The 16,008-nt window shown below is 41.0% G+C and overlaps 1 protein-coding gene across 7 annotated transcripts in view; it reads left to right on the top strand.

Moving 5' to 3' along the window:
• Positions 1–16,008, top strand: part of LOC142857719 (pro-neuregulin-1, membrane-bound isoform) — a 195,813-nt gene that overhangs the window by 53,238 nt on the left and 126,567 nt on the right. For 5 of the 7 annotated variants that reach the window (XM_075986489.1, XM_075986487.1, XM_075986488.1 and 2 more), the window contains exons 4-5: positions 1,545–1,595; positions 4,460–4,510. The exons of the other annotated variants lie outside the window; for them this stretch is intronic. In XM_075986489.1, the coding sequence (XP_075842604.1) occupies positions 1,545–1,595; positions 4,460–4,510 (102 nt within the window). The remainder of the gene's footprint in view (positions 1–1,544; positions 1,596–4,459; positions 4,511–16,008) is intronic. 7 annotated transcript variants of the gene reach the window in all.

The raw sequence follows: 16,008 nt of genomic DNA, 5'->3' as shown, positions 1-16,008 counted from the left end.
GCGTGTCTGCGGAAGAACAATGATTGTGAATCTGGGATTCAAAAATGTTTCCTCAGTTTCCATGTTTCCAAAAAAGAGCAATTTTATTTTATTTTGTACTTGACTTTGCTTCAGGAACAAGTGTCCCCACTGGTTCAGCTGAGAACATTCCTGTCTGCTGCCCCCTGCATGAGAAAGTTCCAAGGAAGTCATACACCCTCATTCTCAAATCCCTTTTACTTTGTCCCATTGCTAATGAGCATAAGAACTGGTGGAGGAAATTTCGATGTCGTGAAAACAGTCTCACTTTGCAAATGATTGACCTCAGAAGGCACTCTTACTTTGCACCAAGAAGATAACATCTGGGCTTCTTGAAAGACACATTTCTGGTCTTTGATACTTGATCATCCCTCCCGAATCTCACATGACTTTCATTCTGTCTAGTTCCTCAAATTCTTTGGTCCCTCAAGAAATTCAGAAGTTAAAGGGAAATTATCACGTCAATCGATTTTTCTTCCTTGTTAGGCTAGTCCCATCATGGTGGTATCTGTGGTTAAAAGGATTGCATTGGTAATGAGCTCATCACTCTATAATTAATCAAGTATTAGTTTAGACTTAAAATGATAGTCTATATGACCTTCTAAGAGTTTCAGGCAGATGTAGTACTTTTGTATTGTTTTTATTGAGCTTTACATATTTCTCTGCCCCCCCCTCTCGAATTGTATGGTAGCTGACATCATATGAAACTTGGCTTATCTTTGTCCTGGTTAGGAAGGGTGAGAGTATACAGCATTTGATAACTTATACACAGTTGAGGTGGGATGATTCCATCATTTTACCTTTGCATCATCCTAGTATCATAAAACTGCCTTTGTAAAGAATCTAACCAACTAAAGCCAGTCTTAGGACTGAATGCAGAGCTGCATAGACAGTGTAACCCTCCTCTATTCCATCCTTAGAACTGTGAGAAAACAAGGTTAGAGTCTTAAATAAGTCTCATAATTCTCAGGATAATGATGTTTCCTGCTGTGCAAGTTTGTCCTTCTTTCCTTCAGGGAAGTACCTGCTCAGGCAGGCTCTGTCCAGAGTAGCCAACATGTACCAGATGATAATGTTCCCATCTTGCTTTACTCTGGCGATTTGAAGAGTTCCGTGCCAGAACTTGGTGTCGTCTGCCAGTCCCAACAGAAAACACTGCTTGCTTTCATTTTTGAACAAAATAGTAATTTTCCAGACTCCTCAAGATTAGAAATGACCTTGCTTTGGTGTGACAATGGCTTTGACGCTCTTAATTCCCCATTTCTTTTTCCTTTCCAAGGAACCCACCATCCGTCTCTCTGGTGCTTTCTTCCTCATTCACCCCAGGGGGAGCAAACGGTTCCTCATAATTACTTAGCGTAATTCATCTCAGGCTCTTCCCCCACGAAAGAAGAACTAGTTATTTGAACTGTCTTCAGGCAGTGTGCCTTCCTCACACCCGTTCGCATCTGGAAGGCAGGCCATGGCCCCAGATCCCAGGCTCCTGCTGTACCCTATAATCGCCTGTCACCTTTTCTTTTTTGCAGAGTTCATCACTGGCATGCCAGCCTCAACCGAAAGAGCATATGTGTCCTCAGGTAAGGAACAGAGCCTGGCAAGTTTACTAATCAGTGTGAGAGGCTTAACTGCTGGCTGCTTGTCAGTACTAATCAGCACTCCCTTTGCGTCCAAATTTTAGCTCTTCCCATGCTCTGCTCCAGGGTTTTCCTCAGCTTCCTTCTGCCTTTTTGGATTTTACTTGAGGCAGGGATACTTGAGGCTGTATCCCTGAATGGTGGCTCAAGACACAAATAGGAGAGAAAGAGATCATATCTTCATGCTACTTTGTGATATTAGACAAGTAGAAGAGAAACCTTAGGGGTACAGGATCAGATTTTCTATCTTTGAGCCTGCTTCTCTTGGTTGCTTGGGCGACCCATTGGAAGGAGACTGTGTACTTAGACAGTGAACCCAGCATCTGATGTCTGACCTTTGGGATGCTGTTGGCAGATTCTGGTTCACTAAATCTGAAACAACAACCACTTTGACTTTCCCCAAATGATATTGTAATGTTCTGTTTCCTTTCATTTTTGCCTGTAATATTTACTGGTGGTAGTTGCAGGCTGGGAAGACACAAGTTACTTATCTGCCAACTCTACAAATCCATATATAATCAGAATCCACTGGTTCGTATGCTAGTTACAGAATGACTTCATCTGCCTTGTTTTTAATTGTTTTTGAGACAGAGATTTGCTATGTGGCTCAGCCCAGCATCTCTCTTGGGGGTCCTTTCGCTGCTTCCCTGGAACAAAGATTACAGCCGTGCACCACCATGCCCACTCTTCAGTTTTTTTTAGATTATAAATACATCATTTCTCTTTTTTACCCCTCCCTCTAAACCCTCTCATATACCCGTCCTTGTTCTCTTTCAAATGCATGACCTCTCAAATATTCCTAAGTATAACCTGCATGCTCAGTGTGTAAAATCTTACTTGTATATATGTTTTCAAGGCTGACAATTTGATATTGGATAACCAATTGGTATACTTTTCCCTGGGGAAAACTATTTTTTTTACTCTTAACATTCCTTAGTTGCCTGTGGTTCTTTGTGTAGGACTGAGGTCTTGTGGGCTTTCCCTGGTCTACTTTGGTATATCTATTGTTATCTTTGTTCAGCTCCTGTTTAGGCAGTCATGTTGGCGGGACTTCATGGGTGTAGTTTCTCAACTTTCTGGGCTACATAGTCTCACCATAGCTCTCCGAGCCCCTGGCTTTTACAGTCTTTCCACCCCCTCTTCTGCAATATTCCCTAAGTCTTAGATGTGGGTGTGTTTTGAAGATGCATCCGTTGGAAATGAGTGTCTCAGCCCTGGATTTTGATTGATTGTGCTTTTCTGTAATGTTCTCCATCAATTATAGTGAGAAAGTTCATTGATGAGGGATGAGAAGTGTACTTTATTTTCTATGATTTGCTGGTTAAGAGAACTGTAGGAAATTAATAAATTAGTATTTATTTATCAGCAAATTTGTGGAGAGTTGAGACTGAAAACTCATTTCCTTTTTGTAATTTATTTTTTTGGATATAATAAAATTACATCTTTTCCCCCCTTCCCTTTCCCCTCCAAAGTCTCTGATACACCCATCCTTCCTCTCTTTCAAATCCATGGTCTCTCTCTTTCTCTCCTTCTTCCTGGGTTATAATGATAACCTGCTTTTATCTGGTTCCTTTTGATTTATCAAGATTGCAACTCATTTGCCAGTTTTGACAAAATCACGAGACGAGCATTATTTCCCCTCATTTTACAGAAGACCGCTAACGTGCTAGATACATTGAGTTGCGCGTCTCAGGAAGGAGAAGGGTAGGTTCCTGGAGCTGTCTGCATAGCTCCCTGCTCTATTCATGGGTTGGCATAGTTGCCGTTTCTCACCTTGGCCATACCTCTTTAAAGCCATAGCAGTCCAGAGAACCCTGCTCAGCCTTCTTCTATGTTCCCCCTTAGAATTTCCTCTTTTTTTCAACACCACTGTTCAGAATCTGAGAGAAGCATGGGTGGGGACTTGGAAGGTTCAGGGAGGCAGAGAAATGAAGAATAAAGTCAGTCCCTTTACCTTTCATCCAGATATTTATTCAATGTAAGGACTTCATTATCAAGACCAGTAGACACAGTTAGCGAACTGGGCTTTTAAAGTTCTGTGGTGCTTCTCTAGGGTAGTTGGACTGTCTTCCACATTTCCTGAAATGTGACCTGAATATTATATTCTAGCTCTTGATTTTTCAACCTTAAGACTGAGTTTTTGTTTGTTTTTCTGATTTCCTAGGGTTAAAAATCTTTCGGTCTCATTTTTTTTTTTCTCCCTGCATTCCTAATGCTCTGTCAATACTAAAACATTGTTTTATTCTGCCCCTATCCTTACTACCTAAGCAAATCTTGTACCTCCCTAACTTGTTTTTGCTTGCTCAGCATGTTCTGTTGGCTCCTCGTGTGACTGCTGCAATGGGACTTGCATGGACTTTGTTTGGCACTGTTGTTGGTCAGGATGTTTATGCTGACCCAAATTGCCTGGAAATATTTTCACTCTCGAGAACTGAATGTGTGAACGCAGACCCTTCTCTTGCAGTGGAATTCTCTTCGACTTCAAGCCTATACCTAAGGAATGATCTATTTCACCTGTACTGTGGGCTTGCTAAGAATATTTCCCAAAGCTCATTTCACAGTTGGTCTGTGGGTGCCTTTCCAGGTTTGCTCTCTCCTTTCCAGTCTCTTTGAGAAGTCTTCAGAGCAGGGCAGTCTCTCTGTAATCCTTGTGTTGTACGAGCATTTTCCTGTTTTAAGGGTACCACTGTTTGGCTCCTGCACTGCTTTTTAGCACAGCTTTTCAAGGCAATTCCAGAGCCTGGCAACTTTCTAACTTTCCAGTGGCATGACTCAATAAAGCTTTACTCCATTTTTATGTCTTATAGAGTCTCCCATTAGAATATCAGTATCTACAGAAGGCGCAAATACTTCTTCCTGTAAGTATACATACTTCTGCTTGCTAGTCTTTAGCCCAAGGTAATAACTTCTCTCAATGAGCATGTTCACGGGTGTCCTCAGCCTTGGAGATGTGGTGAGCTGAGTTTGTGCAGAACGAGGCCTTGTGTTTCGAGTAGAGATGGTTTCCTACTGTGTTTCAGATTAACTAGAGATCTCCTCCCTGCCAAATAGACATGAGAGAATACTATGAAGCCATGTGTGTGTTGGTTTTTGGATAATCTGGTGCCTTTGAATGTTGAAAAATAATTGCATAGCATCTGAGGCCTAGCTTGGGTTAGGTGTTCGTGGGTTCCTTTTTCAGCTTGTCTTGACACCTTCAGCAACTGCCACAGGCACCATACCCAGCTGTTTGGAATTTTGGTCCAGAGTTCCTCAATTTCATATGACAGTCTGCTGTGACAGAGTGAGCAAACTATATATAGATGCCCTTAATTCAAATTTGATAGCAAGTGAGTAATTATGAAAACGTTTGAAGGCACGTCCCTAGGCAAGATCCCGAATGAGTTTCGCTTGGTTAATGTGAAATGTGCTCTGTGCTCGTGAGCTTCTTCCACTGCTAGATTGATTGGTGCTGTGTGCGACGCCAAGGGAGCTTAAAAAATTAGCAAGGATTAGTAAAACTAGCTTCTGATATTTATTAATTGAAAGCATTGAATTAATTTTTGACATAAAATAGTGAGATGTTATTAAATATTGGCAATCAAACTTAGGGCTATTCTTTCTTCTCCTTAATTTAGGTTTTAATATAAAGCAACTTTTTGATAAGCTCTTTAATAAATACATCCATGTCCCTCTCTTAGTCTACAGAGTGTGTTAAGAGACAATATCTTTCTTACTTAGCAGCAGAAACGGAAACCCAATGGCAGTTGACACTTCTTATAATGTACCTTGTTCCTGTCAATCTGTTTTCATAGACAGCATTTGGTAGTAAAGCTTTTCCCTTCGGGTTAGCAGAGCATACGCTGTAATTTGGTATGAAATATGTTACTTACTAGGAGTGTAGCGTCACTGTAGGGATAGGGGGAGTGCTTAGTGTGGGTGGATTTCTAGGTTTCATCCCCAGCACATAAAACAAACAAAATGAATAAGAAAAATATTATTGCCTGAGTTAGTGTCTTGCCTAAACAGCAGCATTTAAGAGGCTTGATAGCAGCAATCTAAGCATATCAAACAGGAAATGAAATTCTAGGAGAGCTCACAGGCTTCCTCGGACCCCTTGTTACATATTCAAATGATAATTCCTGCTGGCCTGCTTGCAATATTGGTTATTTAGTTCTACTTATGGAAACATTAGGAAAAAAGCGGATGGAATTCAAACTAACGGTAAAGAGTCATGCTGAGCTTTGTTTAAAAAAAGAGTACAGGGGCTGAAGAGATGGCTCAGTGTTTAAGAGCACTGTGTGCTCTTCCAGAGGTCCTGAGTTCAATTCCCAGCAACCGCATGGTGGCTCACAACCATCTGTAATGAGATCTGGCTCCCTCCTCTGGCGTGTGGGTATACATGGAGGCAGAAAGTTGTATAAATAAATAAATAAATAAATAAATAAATAAATAAATAAATAAATCTTAAAAAAATAGTACACAAAAGGAAATAGTAGATTTTTCTCTTTGGCACATTTTTCTGAAAATTTCTCCGTATGTGATTGATTTGAATGACACCATTGAAACCCTCGGGACTGGAGCCTTCATGCTGCCCTGGATAGGGTGGTGGATGTTGTCCTTAAGCACGTGTGAGCACTTCTGGAATGGGAGAATGTCTTACTCTTTGATTGCCCAGGAATTCAGGGAACTGAAATGAATCTCCCGGTTCACGTTTCAGTGTTCATTACAGTGCTGTGAAGAGAGGAGTAAGTTAGGAATCTGACTCCATTTCTCTCTCTCTCAGCAGTGGCTTCCCAGTGTTTGGTACTGGTTTGGGAGGAAGAAAGGCTATGTTTGTGTGCCATTTCCTACATCTCTCTCGTTCTTGGTAGGTCATTGCTACTGAACTAATCAGTAAGTTTCCTTTTAGTGGCGTGAAAATATGTTCTATCATTTGAACATATAAACCAAGTGCGGGCTTCTAGGCCTACTTAGAATAGACCATGGAGTAAGGAAGGAAGCACAGGACTCATTTCAAGGCAACACTAATGTGTTGATTTTAAAAGTTCAAAATAGATTTGTTTTATAGTGAAAAACTATGGAAGAGTTCACATGGGTCAGAGAGACTCAGGCCTGGGGAATGCACCCCATTCCCTGTTTCATTCCAGCAAGCGGGGTGATGTTAGGAAAACCCTTAGTACGGAAAGTAAACTGCTTTCAAACGAAATCCTGCCTGTGTGTGGACTCCGTTTCTGAACAATAGACACCGCTGCTTTCTAAGGTGCAATCTGGAAAGGCTTGTGCAGCAAGCATTTTGTGTGTTGGGACACAGTTCCATGTGATTTGGGGGTTAGTATCAAAAGGCAAAGGCAACCCAGTTCCCTTTCCTCCAGTTCTGCCTGTGTGAATGGACGCTCGTCCAGGAAAGAGATAGAGTAGAGTTGGTGTTGTGTGCATGTTTGTGCACGCATGAGTGCCTTTCTGTGGACGTGGGTGGGTGCTCATGTTTGTATGTGTGTGTGCATATGGTTTTGAGTTTTATTATTTAGGAGTTGTCTACCTTGCTTTCTGAATGGGGTCTTTTATGGCCTGAAACTTATCAGTTAGGTTAGGCTGTTGGTGAAGAAACCCAGAGATCCACTTGTCTCTCCCTCCACTCTTCTGTGATTAAGGGTCTACCACCACACCCAGATAGAACTCGGGAGACTCATATTTGCATTGCAAACGCTTTTCCCCTGAGCATCTCCCCAGCCTATATTAGTTTATATTCTTGTCCTTACTTAGAACCTGCCTGGGTTGCTGTCTGTTCCAGATGCCTTGTCCGACCGTCCCAGACCTAGAGCTGTCCTCACTTCTCTGGATTAGAGACGAGAAGAAGTAGCAGCTTCAAGCAGTCTGGGTCCTTATAGGAAGTAATAGCATTGGCATTGACTTTCTTAACTGGCAGAGTCCGTTTTCTTCTGGTTGGTACTTCTCATTCTGCCCGTATCAGTGACCGCCATCCATCCAGTCTCACAACACAGTGTACACACTGTTCTCATCCTAGCTAGACAGACATGGTTTGGGTGTTTTTCTGATAGGAAATTTCAAACCTAGGGTCTTGCTGTACTATCTCTACCACTTGCCCTCTAGAAAAATACATTTTTGAAATTATAACAATTAAGAAATAATTCCTGACTAAATATTTTAAGGGTTTTACTTAGCTTCTACATATTCCTTGTCATTTTCTCCTTTTTTTATTTTTCATAGAATTTCAAAAATATGGGCGAAACATCAAAGATACTATCCTTCTTCTTATAAAACAAATTTTTGACTATTCCTTCTTGTAAAACTGGGAACATGCATTGCATTGTAGGTTTGCTATATTTTTATTTCTTATATATTCCAGTTTTTTTCTTTAGAATAATTATCCTATTAAGGACCCCAATCCTTTTAAAGTCATTTATTTTATACAAATGGGGCTTGTGTGACTAAGAGAGCTGTGGGTGGATGGGTCAATAAGTGTCCCATTACATTCAGTGACAGATTTTCAAACTGCAGCTTGAATCTGCTCTATAGTCAGTAGAACCAGCTTGTTTCCTCTTACATAGACTCAGCAAAAATGTAAATGGATTGTTTGGAGCAACCTTAATGACCGCTCGGAAGTGCCAGCTGCCGTTGACCCCATTTTGCGGACAAGTCTCCGAATGCTATAAAAAGTGCAGTTCTTACAACAAAGACTTTCTTGAGTTAAGCTTTGCCCATGCCAATTTAATGCATGTGAGAGATAAACAAGAATGAGAAGGCTCATGATCAGCAATAAGAAAGAAAATAAGTATGCGCTCCCGATAAACAGTGTTAAATAGCAAAATATGATTCAAGCAATAGTAGCAGCAGCGTTATCTGTTATTGTTCATTTGTTGGGTGCTAGTTATTGTGCCCTCTGTTCTTGGTGGCAGCTCACGCTGCTCCTAAAGCCTCTTCCACTTTACAAGTGTCCAAAGCGACACCAACAGGAATCAAACCCAGATAACATACTACCCTGGTTGGGTTTTTTTGTTGTTGTTGTTGCCTCAAAGCAAAAGCCTTTCCTATGTAAAGCAATGAGACTCTGCAACTGGATTGGAAAGTAGCCTTTAATTTAGAGTGCATTTGTGATAGATGAAGCTAACGAAGTTGAGTTGCCTTAGACTAGTTGAGTTTTAACAGTTATACCCATGCACATCCGAGTCTCACAAGTGAACAAATAGAAGGGAAACACATGTATGAACTTTTGCTCTGAGTCCAAATAGTCCACAATTATAGTCTGTTCTTAGCTGGTTGCCTACCTCCCTGAGACTCACTCCCTGTTTCTGGGTGTTATGTGTTTGGGAAGCATAATGAGAGGAATACAGATGTGAAAGGTGCTACACAGCTGTGCTTATGGGTGGTCGCTTGGACACTGGAGAATGGCTGGAGCCCTAGAAGGGAAGAAGAAAACCAGGGAATCCTTGCATTTCCTCTGAATCGGGCTGGAAAAATTCTAGCCCTCCAGTTGGGGAAGGAAATGAGTTCGTGATTTCAGCCTCAACAATGACGCTGAAGGTCCTTTGCCAGGAAGTCTCTGCCGTTCATTCCAGCATATTATGTATTCTCAGCAAAGGCAGCGTTTTAAAGGAACATGTCCAGGAAGTTCTCTTTGAAGTCTCTAAAGAAATGAACAATCCATTCTTGGATTTGGCACCTAAATGTGCTAGCTGAAGGCAGGAGGGTGTGTCTTCTGTCTTTATCTTAATGAAATACAGCTTTAGCACTCGGGAATAGCACAGTGATATACATCGACTAGACCAGACCCCGGCTGCCTGGCCCATCGGGACATTTGAGTTATGCTCCTTACCTTCCATCTTCAGCTGTAACCAGCAGAGCCTCTTGAAAGGAGGAAAACTTCTCTGATCTTTGCTAGATGGTTCTCAGCTGGGAAAATGGCATTTTATTTTCAGACCCCTTGTGGTAGCAGAACCAGGATCTTGTCATGGTGGAGAGGTACTTCTGCCCAAGTCCAAATGGTGTTTGTTCAGGTTTCTTCGAACATGGCATTTTCACGGGCATCACATCTATGCCCACTGTAGACAACGAAAAATGACTGTGGGCCATATGGCATTGAAATAAGAATTCAAAAGGGAAATTGGCAACTGGCATAGTTTCATTCTCTCTGGTTGCTTAAGAGTTAAAGTTTCAGGGCAATGCAGTGGGTTAAGCAGGAACCAGGGCACCTATGTTCCATCGTTCATAATACAGACAAATCGTTGCCTTCATGTCCAGTCATTCTTTTCGTAGTCGATTGGACATTATTTTTTTTTCTCGCAGTACTGTCTGCCAATGCTCTTGAGTTTAGCGTTGTCTTGCAGAGTCACTCAGTACCTCTCCTTGTACCTCACTGCTGGAAGGGCCTTTTCCCACTTTGATCAAGATTAGTGTTTTGCACTAGATTGAAAAATGAACCTTGTACGAAATTATTCTTTTGAACTAAAAAGATGTGTGTGCGCGCACCCTCCCACGGGTGACCCATGTGTATAACAGCTATTGTGTCATGCATCTTCTACAGGGCACATTGCCATCCGTGGCGTCACCGACGCACGGAACTCCATGGGCTTGGTTTATCCTCTACGCCAGTGCTTCTCAACCTTCCTGATGCGGTGACCCTTTAATACAGTTCCTCATGTGGTGGCGACCCCCAATTATAAGATTATTTCATTGCTACTTCATAACTGTAATTTTGCTACTACTGTTATGGATATCAGATATGTGACCCCCCCCCCCGCAGGAGTGGTGACCCACAGATTGAGAATCACTGCTCTAACCAAGCATGGGGGCTTGACATTTAAACACTTGTGATTGTTCCAAATTCATTGATTAAGTAGAGAGTGAGCAGAAATTGAATCTGACTCTTCTGACTTCAGATCCTGGGCTTTTAATAAAAACCTTCATGAGATCTGTAACACTAGCTTGAGGGGAGACCTTTTGTTTTTTAGAAAACTTCCAAGTAGAAGTGCTATAAGGACTCAAAAAAACAATAATGATATTTACCCTAGTTAGCCTAATGTTAAGTTTTATGGAAAAATACATTTTTCACAATCAACCAAGTAGCAGAACCTTTGTCAGGGATAGAACCATTCAAGGCTTTCACACTGGAACATCAGGAAAAAATAGTCAGCCTGGGGCCATTTGAGAGGCTTGTTTTTGTTTTGTTTATTTGTTTGTTTATTAATAATGTCTATCTACTTTACAACATGCTATTTACCATAGAGGTGCTGTGTTAAGGAAAATCTGATCCCCTGAACATAGATATTTTACTCTGGTAAATTCAGTCCTTGGGAGAGCTACATGGCCTCTTCAAAGCCAAGTGATAACTTATTACACAGTTTTATAAGTTTGAAAATTATTTGTATGGTAGCTAAATTTGTTAGTAGTCATTTATGAGATACAGGTGATTATATCCCTGTATTTTATTATTTGGGGTGTCTTTGATGGAACACATGCTTCAACATTTTACTAAAATTTTGATTTTCACTATCAACTGGAAGAGAGAAAATTACCTTTATTTTGCCTGTTTTTAAATATTATTATTTTAGTTATCACAATGTAGATTTACAGAACTTAGCATTATATTTCCATACACATGTACTCATCATATTATGAAAATCATCATATCATGAAACTAGCATTTCATGTCTCTTTATCATTTATTTTTAGAGCCATCCAGCTCTGTTTTCCTTTTTGAAGAAATATATACTAAGTTACTGTGACCTCTCATCACCTTCTGTGCTGTGAACACTAGAACCCATTCCTTAATAGTACAGAACACATTATCCTAGCCTCCCTCAGCTCCTGCCTCTACCCTTGCCAGCCACAGGACAATTATTATTCTACTGTTTTGTTTTCAGAGAAGTCTTAAAACTTTGGCATTTTTAATCTTTGGTGATCGGTCAGTGAAATACATTTTTACATAACATTTTAAAACATATCTTAAAGGTTAAGTGGAGACAAGAGAGCAGAGACAGATGTGTCTACCAAGACAATATCTATGGGGGCAGAAAGAGAAAGATTGTGACATCTATGTTAGCCAAACTCTGTGGCTTTCCTGTGATCAAGGAATCCAAGAAGTAGACTATAGGAAAGGTATTTCTTTAAAAGTTAAACAGAGAGAAAACCAAAAGCTGGGAGAAATATTAAAAACCATATAGACAAGCAAAATTAGATACATGGGTGAAGATTTAAGGCGATAATTTCCCAGTAGCAAGTGGCAGAAATGCTGTGCCAAAGACCATAAATGTAAAGAATATACTGCTCCCACTTGTTCCCGAGACTCAGCTAAGGTAATCAGTTGTTCCTCAGGCTTTGTGCTTTGCTTCACTAGGGATGTTAGTTTCAGTTTCAAGGGTTTTTCCAGTGAGACAGAAAGATAGCTCTGTGGTTAACTCTATCTATATCTCCACATGTTCCTGGGACTTACCTTCTGAAAAGGGAGAGAAAGTCTCCTCCTTGGCAATGCAGAAAGCTTTAGGAATGCATCTGATTGGCGCTGTCATAGGATGTTTACTGCTAATATACCCTACCTAGGGAGATAGAGGACTGCCACCAGGTAGGGGGCTGGGCCACCCCTGAGTGTGCTGGGGCGAAAGGAGAACGGATGCCCTGGGTCCCGGGGGATCTCCACAGCATAAGTCCCGGGGGACCTCCACAGCATAGATTCAGTAGACAGCAGAGATGAGAAGCAAGAGGAGAAAATGCCTTACTGAGGAAAGCGTGGGTGTCCAAAACCAGTGAACAGATACGGCTGTGAACATTTAGAGGGAAATTAAAATAGATATCTTTCCAAGCACTGCTCAGTTAGGCAGATGCAAACCTAGCAGGACGGCTACTCAGAGGGAAATAGAGTTAGAAATGGGATTGTAATCTCATTTTTAAAAACTCATCTTTCTGTATGTGCGTGTTCTGCCTGCATGTATGTCAGTGTGCTACGTGAATGTCTGGTGCCTGAGGAAGCCAGAAGAGGCTGTCGGATCTGCTGGGACTGGAGGTACAGATGGTTGTGAGCTGCCATGTGGGTGCTTGGAATCGAACCCCGGTTCTGGAAGAGTAGCCGTGCTCTTACCTCCTGAACCATCTCTTCGTTCCTGCCACCTCATTTTTTAAAGGCTATTTCCTGTTACCTCTAAGGTCATTACAGTAACTCTGAATGTGCTTTTTCCATCCAGGAAAATGTTCAGTTTAGATAAAAACAGCTTTTTATTTTATTTTATTTTATTTTTGGTTTTTCGAGACAGGGTTTCTCTGTAGCTTTTGTGCCCGTCCCGGAACTAGCTCTTGTTTACCAGGCTGGCCTCGAACTCCCAGAGATCCGCCTGCCTCTGCCTCCCAAGTGCTGGGATTAAAGGCATGCACCACCGCCGCCTGGGGAAAACAGCTTTTTAAAAGTAGAGAAATGAGTGACAGTTTTACAAATTTGAATGCGTAGGGAATATTTTGAAATTCTGTGAAGTATTCTTTTGTTAAAGATTTATTTACTTTTATCTGTGTGGGTGTTTTGCTGGCAGGTCTGTGTACCATATGTATGCAGTGCCTTCAGAGGCCAGAAGAGGGCATTGGATCCCTTGGAACTGTACGGAAGCCAGCATCTGAGTGCTGGGCACTGAACCCAGGTCCTCTGCAGCAAGAGCCAGTGTTTTTAACTATAGTGCCTTCTCTCTCACCCCTGTGACGTGTTGTTCCTTTGAGGTTAAAATGTATTAGATCCAGAGTCTTCAAAGGAAGTTTAATTTTAAAACTAAGATTATTTTTAAATGTCACACAAAAACATGCAAATTGTGTCTATTAGTGCAGTCCCATAAATATTTACCCATGTATTCACGAGAGAATATTTGTCAGGTTAAAATACCTCCTCAAACACTGATCATTTCCATTTACGGAAAACCTTTAAAGTCCTTCAGCTTTTTAGTATGCAGAGTTTTGATGGTCTCTGTAGTCAGTTACCGCGCAACGGCTCACCAGGAGATTGCCTCTAAGTGTGTTTAAGTATTCACTGACCCGCCATTCCCTGCCCCTCCTCCCTCCGGCCACTTTGCACAGCTCCCGGCAAGCACCAGAATGTCTGCTCTCAACTTCCTTGAGAGCAGAGGCTTTTGTGTATGACATACATGGGTAAGGCCAAGAGCACTTATCTTTCTGTAGCTGGTTTATAATACAGCTTATTTAAAAAGAAAAATCTGTGATTTAAAAAAAAATACTGCACAGTTGGCCGTTTTCAACCATAGTGACTGTGGGCTGAGAAAGTTATTTCATTTGAAAGGGGAAAGGCATCCCGAATGGCGCACTGTGGCTAGTATTTTACAGCAGGCGTGGTCAAAGAGTCAGAAAATGCAGATTGCGACTTTATTAGTGTCAGAGATGCCATTAAAGGAAGTAATGACTGTGATCGTTGGGCACCGCCCACTCCCGTTCCTACTGTTAAACCAAATCCAGCATGGGAGATGCCTCGATAGTAATTCATTTCTTTAACGGAGCTGCTGTGTGTTCACAGTTCGGCTCATCACAGAGAGACTGCTGGACCAGCACTTTTCATCTAGAGAGGTCAGCAAAGTCTTAGAAACCAATTAAGCCGGATCATGTGGGTTATGGCCCCAAGAGGTACTCACCTCCATTTCCCTTAACTTGTTCCTACAGAGGGAAAATCTGTTTAGGCTCTATTTGTTCATCAGTTATGAGCTCACACGCCTGGGTTTGTTCAGTAATGACTGCCAGAAGTTTTATTTGAAACTGTCAAAACTTTAATCAGGCTTTGTTTAAAAGTTTTAAAGGCTTCGTGCCATTTGGATAGTCAGGAAGCTGATAGGAGGAGGAGGAGGTGGTGGCAGCGGAGCTCCAGGCCTCAAATGTGATGCTTCTGTTCCGAAATCTGTAGAAGTCTGTCTCTGTTAGCTGATCCGTTTGTAGTCCTCTCCCTGTCCACCTCATGTTACATGTTACATGGTGTGTACGTGTTTCTTAGTAGATGGGAGGAGCTTGTGGGGAAGTGGGGGAGGGCATAGTCCATGGCTGAAGGAGTCTGCAGCCAAGGTCAAAGGCCAGTTGTGCCTGTGTACAGATCTTGTGTCATAACAATCAGTTGTGATATAGAGCAGATAAATGGCTTAGAAAAGTAGTATTGGTCAGGAGAAGTCATTTGAAAGGAAATATTGAGTAATGGTATTTGTTATCTTCAAAAGTAGCAGTTTGTTACAATGTATCTAAATCTCAGCTCAGTAAAATGACTTGTCTTACATCATTTATGGAGGACATAATCGGATCTATTTTACATAAATCTTACATAAATATTTTTCACAAATAATTTATACAAAAAAGAATTATCTCACATAAATTATAATCCTGAAGCTTGCTTTTTTTATGACATCCCATCATGTAACATTAAAAGTGATATACTAATAAGAGGTGACAGACATAACACACAGGACCTGGGTTCCTGAAAGCAGTTTGAGAATTCAGAAACTTTGCTAGATGCTGATAGGGGAACAATGATCACACTGTCATAAGTTGAATTGCTGCTGGGAATGCAAAACTCACATCAATACCTAGGTGACTTACAGAGACATACCCAAGAAATGTTGATGCTTAAGGTGTATAGAATGTATGGAAAGATACCATTTCTTAGTTTTGTTTTCAATACATACTAAGGCCTCTTTGGAAAATATTAATTTCTAATGATTAGTCAATCAACCCAAGAAAAAGATAAGTAGGAAATTTTGTGATACAATATGATGAATTAAATAATGAAGGGGATCCATATGTTAAAATTAGATTATAAAAAGTTGAAAGCTAACACCTGCCTTTTTGATAATTCTTCCATCATTGACAGCAAGGACTAATAAATAAGAAGCCTGTATATCACGTTTCACCTGCACATTTCCCATATGAGAAGTATGATATATTAAGAAAAATAATTCTGCCGGGTGAAAATTTTAAGGTCTTATTCTCAAATGTTCTACATAAATACCATCATGCATTCAACCACATCCAGCTATTTAGTCACCCTGTAGAAATCCCTATCCTTCACGAATCGTGTAGCTTTGAGGAGAGATCTTTATCATAGCATCCATTTAAACTTCACCTTCTACAAAGCTGGGAATTGTTAGGGTTCTTCTCTGCCAACACAGAGCTGCAAGAACTATCATGTTCCCCTGTGCCAAAATGCACCACCAATAATCCTCCTTGCTGGGCAGGATGAGTTTATGATAAGTACAATGTGAAGAACGTAAGAAAAAGAGTCTTACATTTATCAAGTAGAAAATTGTTTAAGTAGTCATAAAATAATTTTTGTGACATTTGACCATGACCTATGTTGATTCAAATGAATTCTTTGTCTCGGCCTTCTCCATAGCAG

The sequence above is a fragment of the Microtus pennsylvanicus genome, chromosome 9 (assembly GCF_037038515.1).
Source record: "Microtus pennsylvanicus isolate mMicPen1 chromosome 9, mMicPen1.hap1, whole genome shotgun sequence".
NCBI lineage: Eukaryota > Metazoa > Chordata > Mammalia > Rodentia > Cricetidae > Microtus > Microtus pennsylvanicus.
Note: the sequence above shows the minus strand (reverse complement) of the source record. Positions and strands in the feature narration are given on the sequence as shown.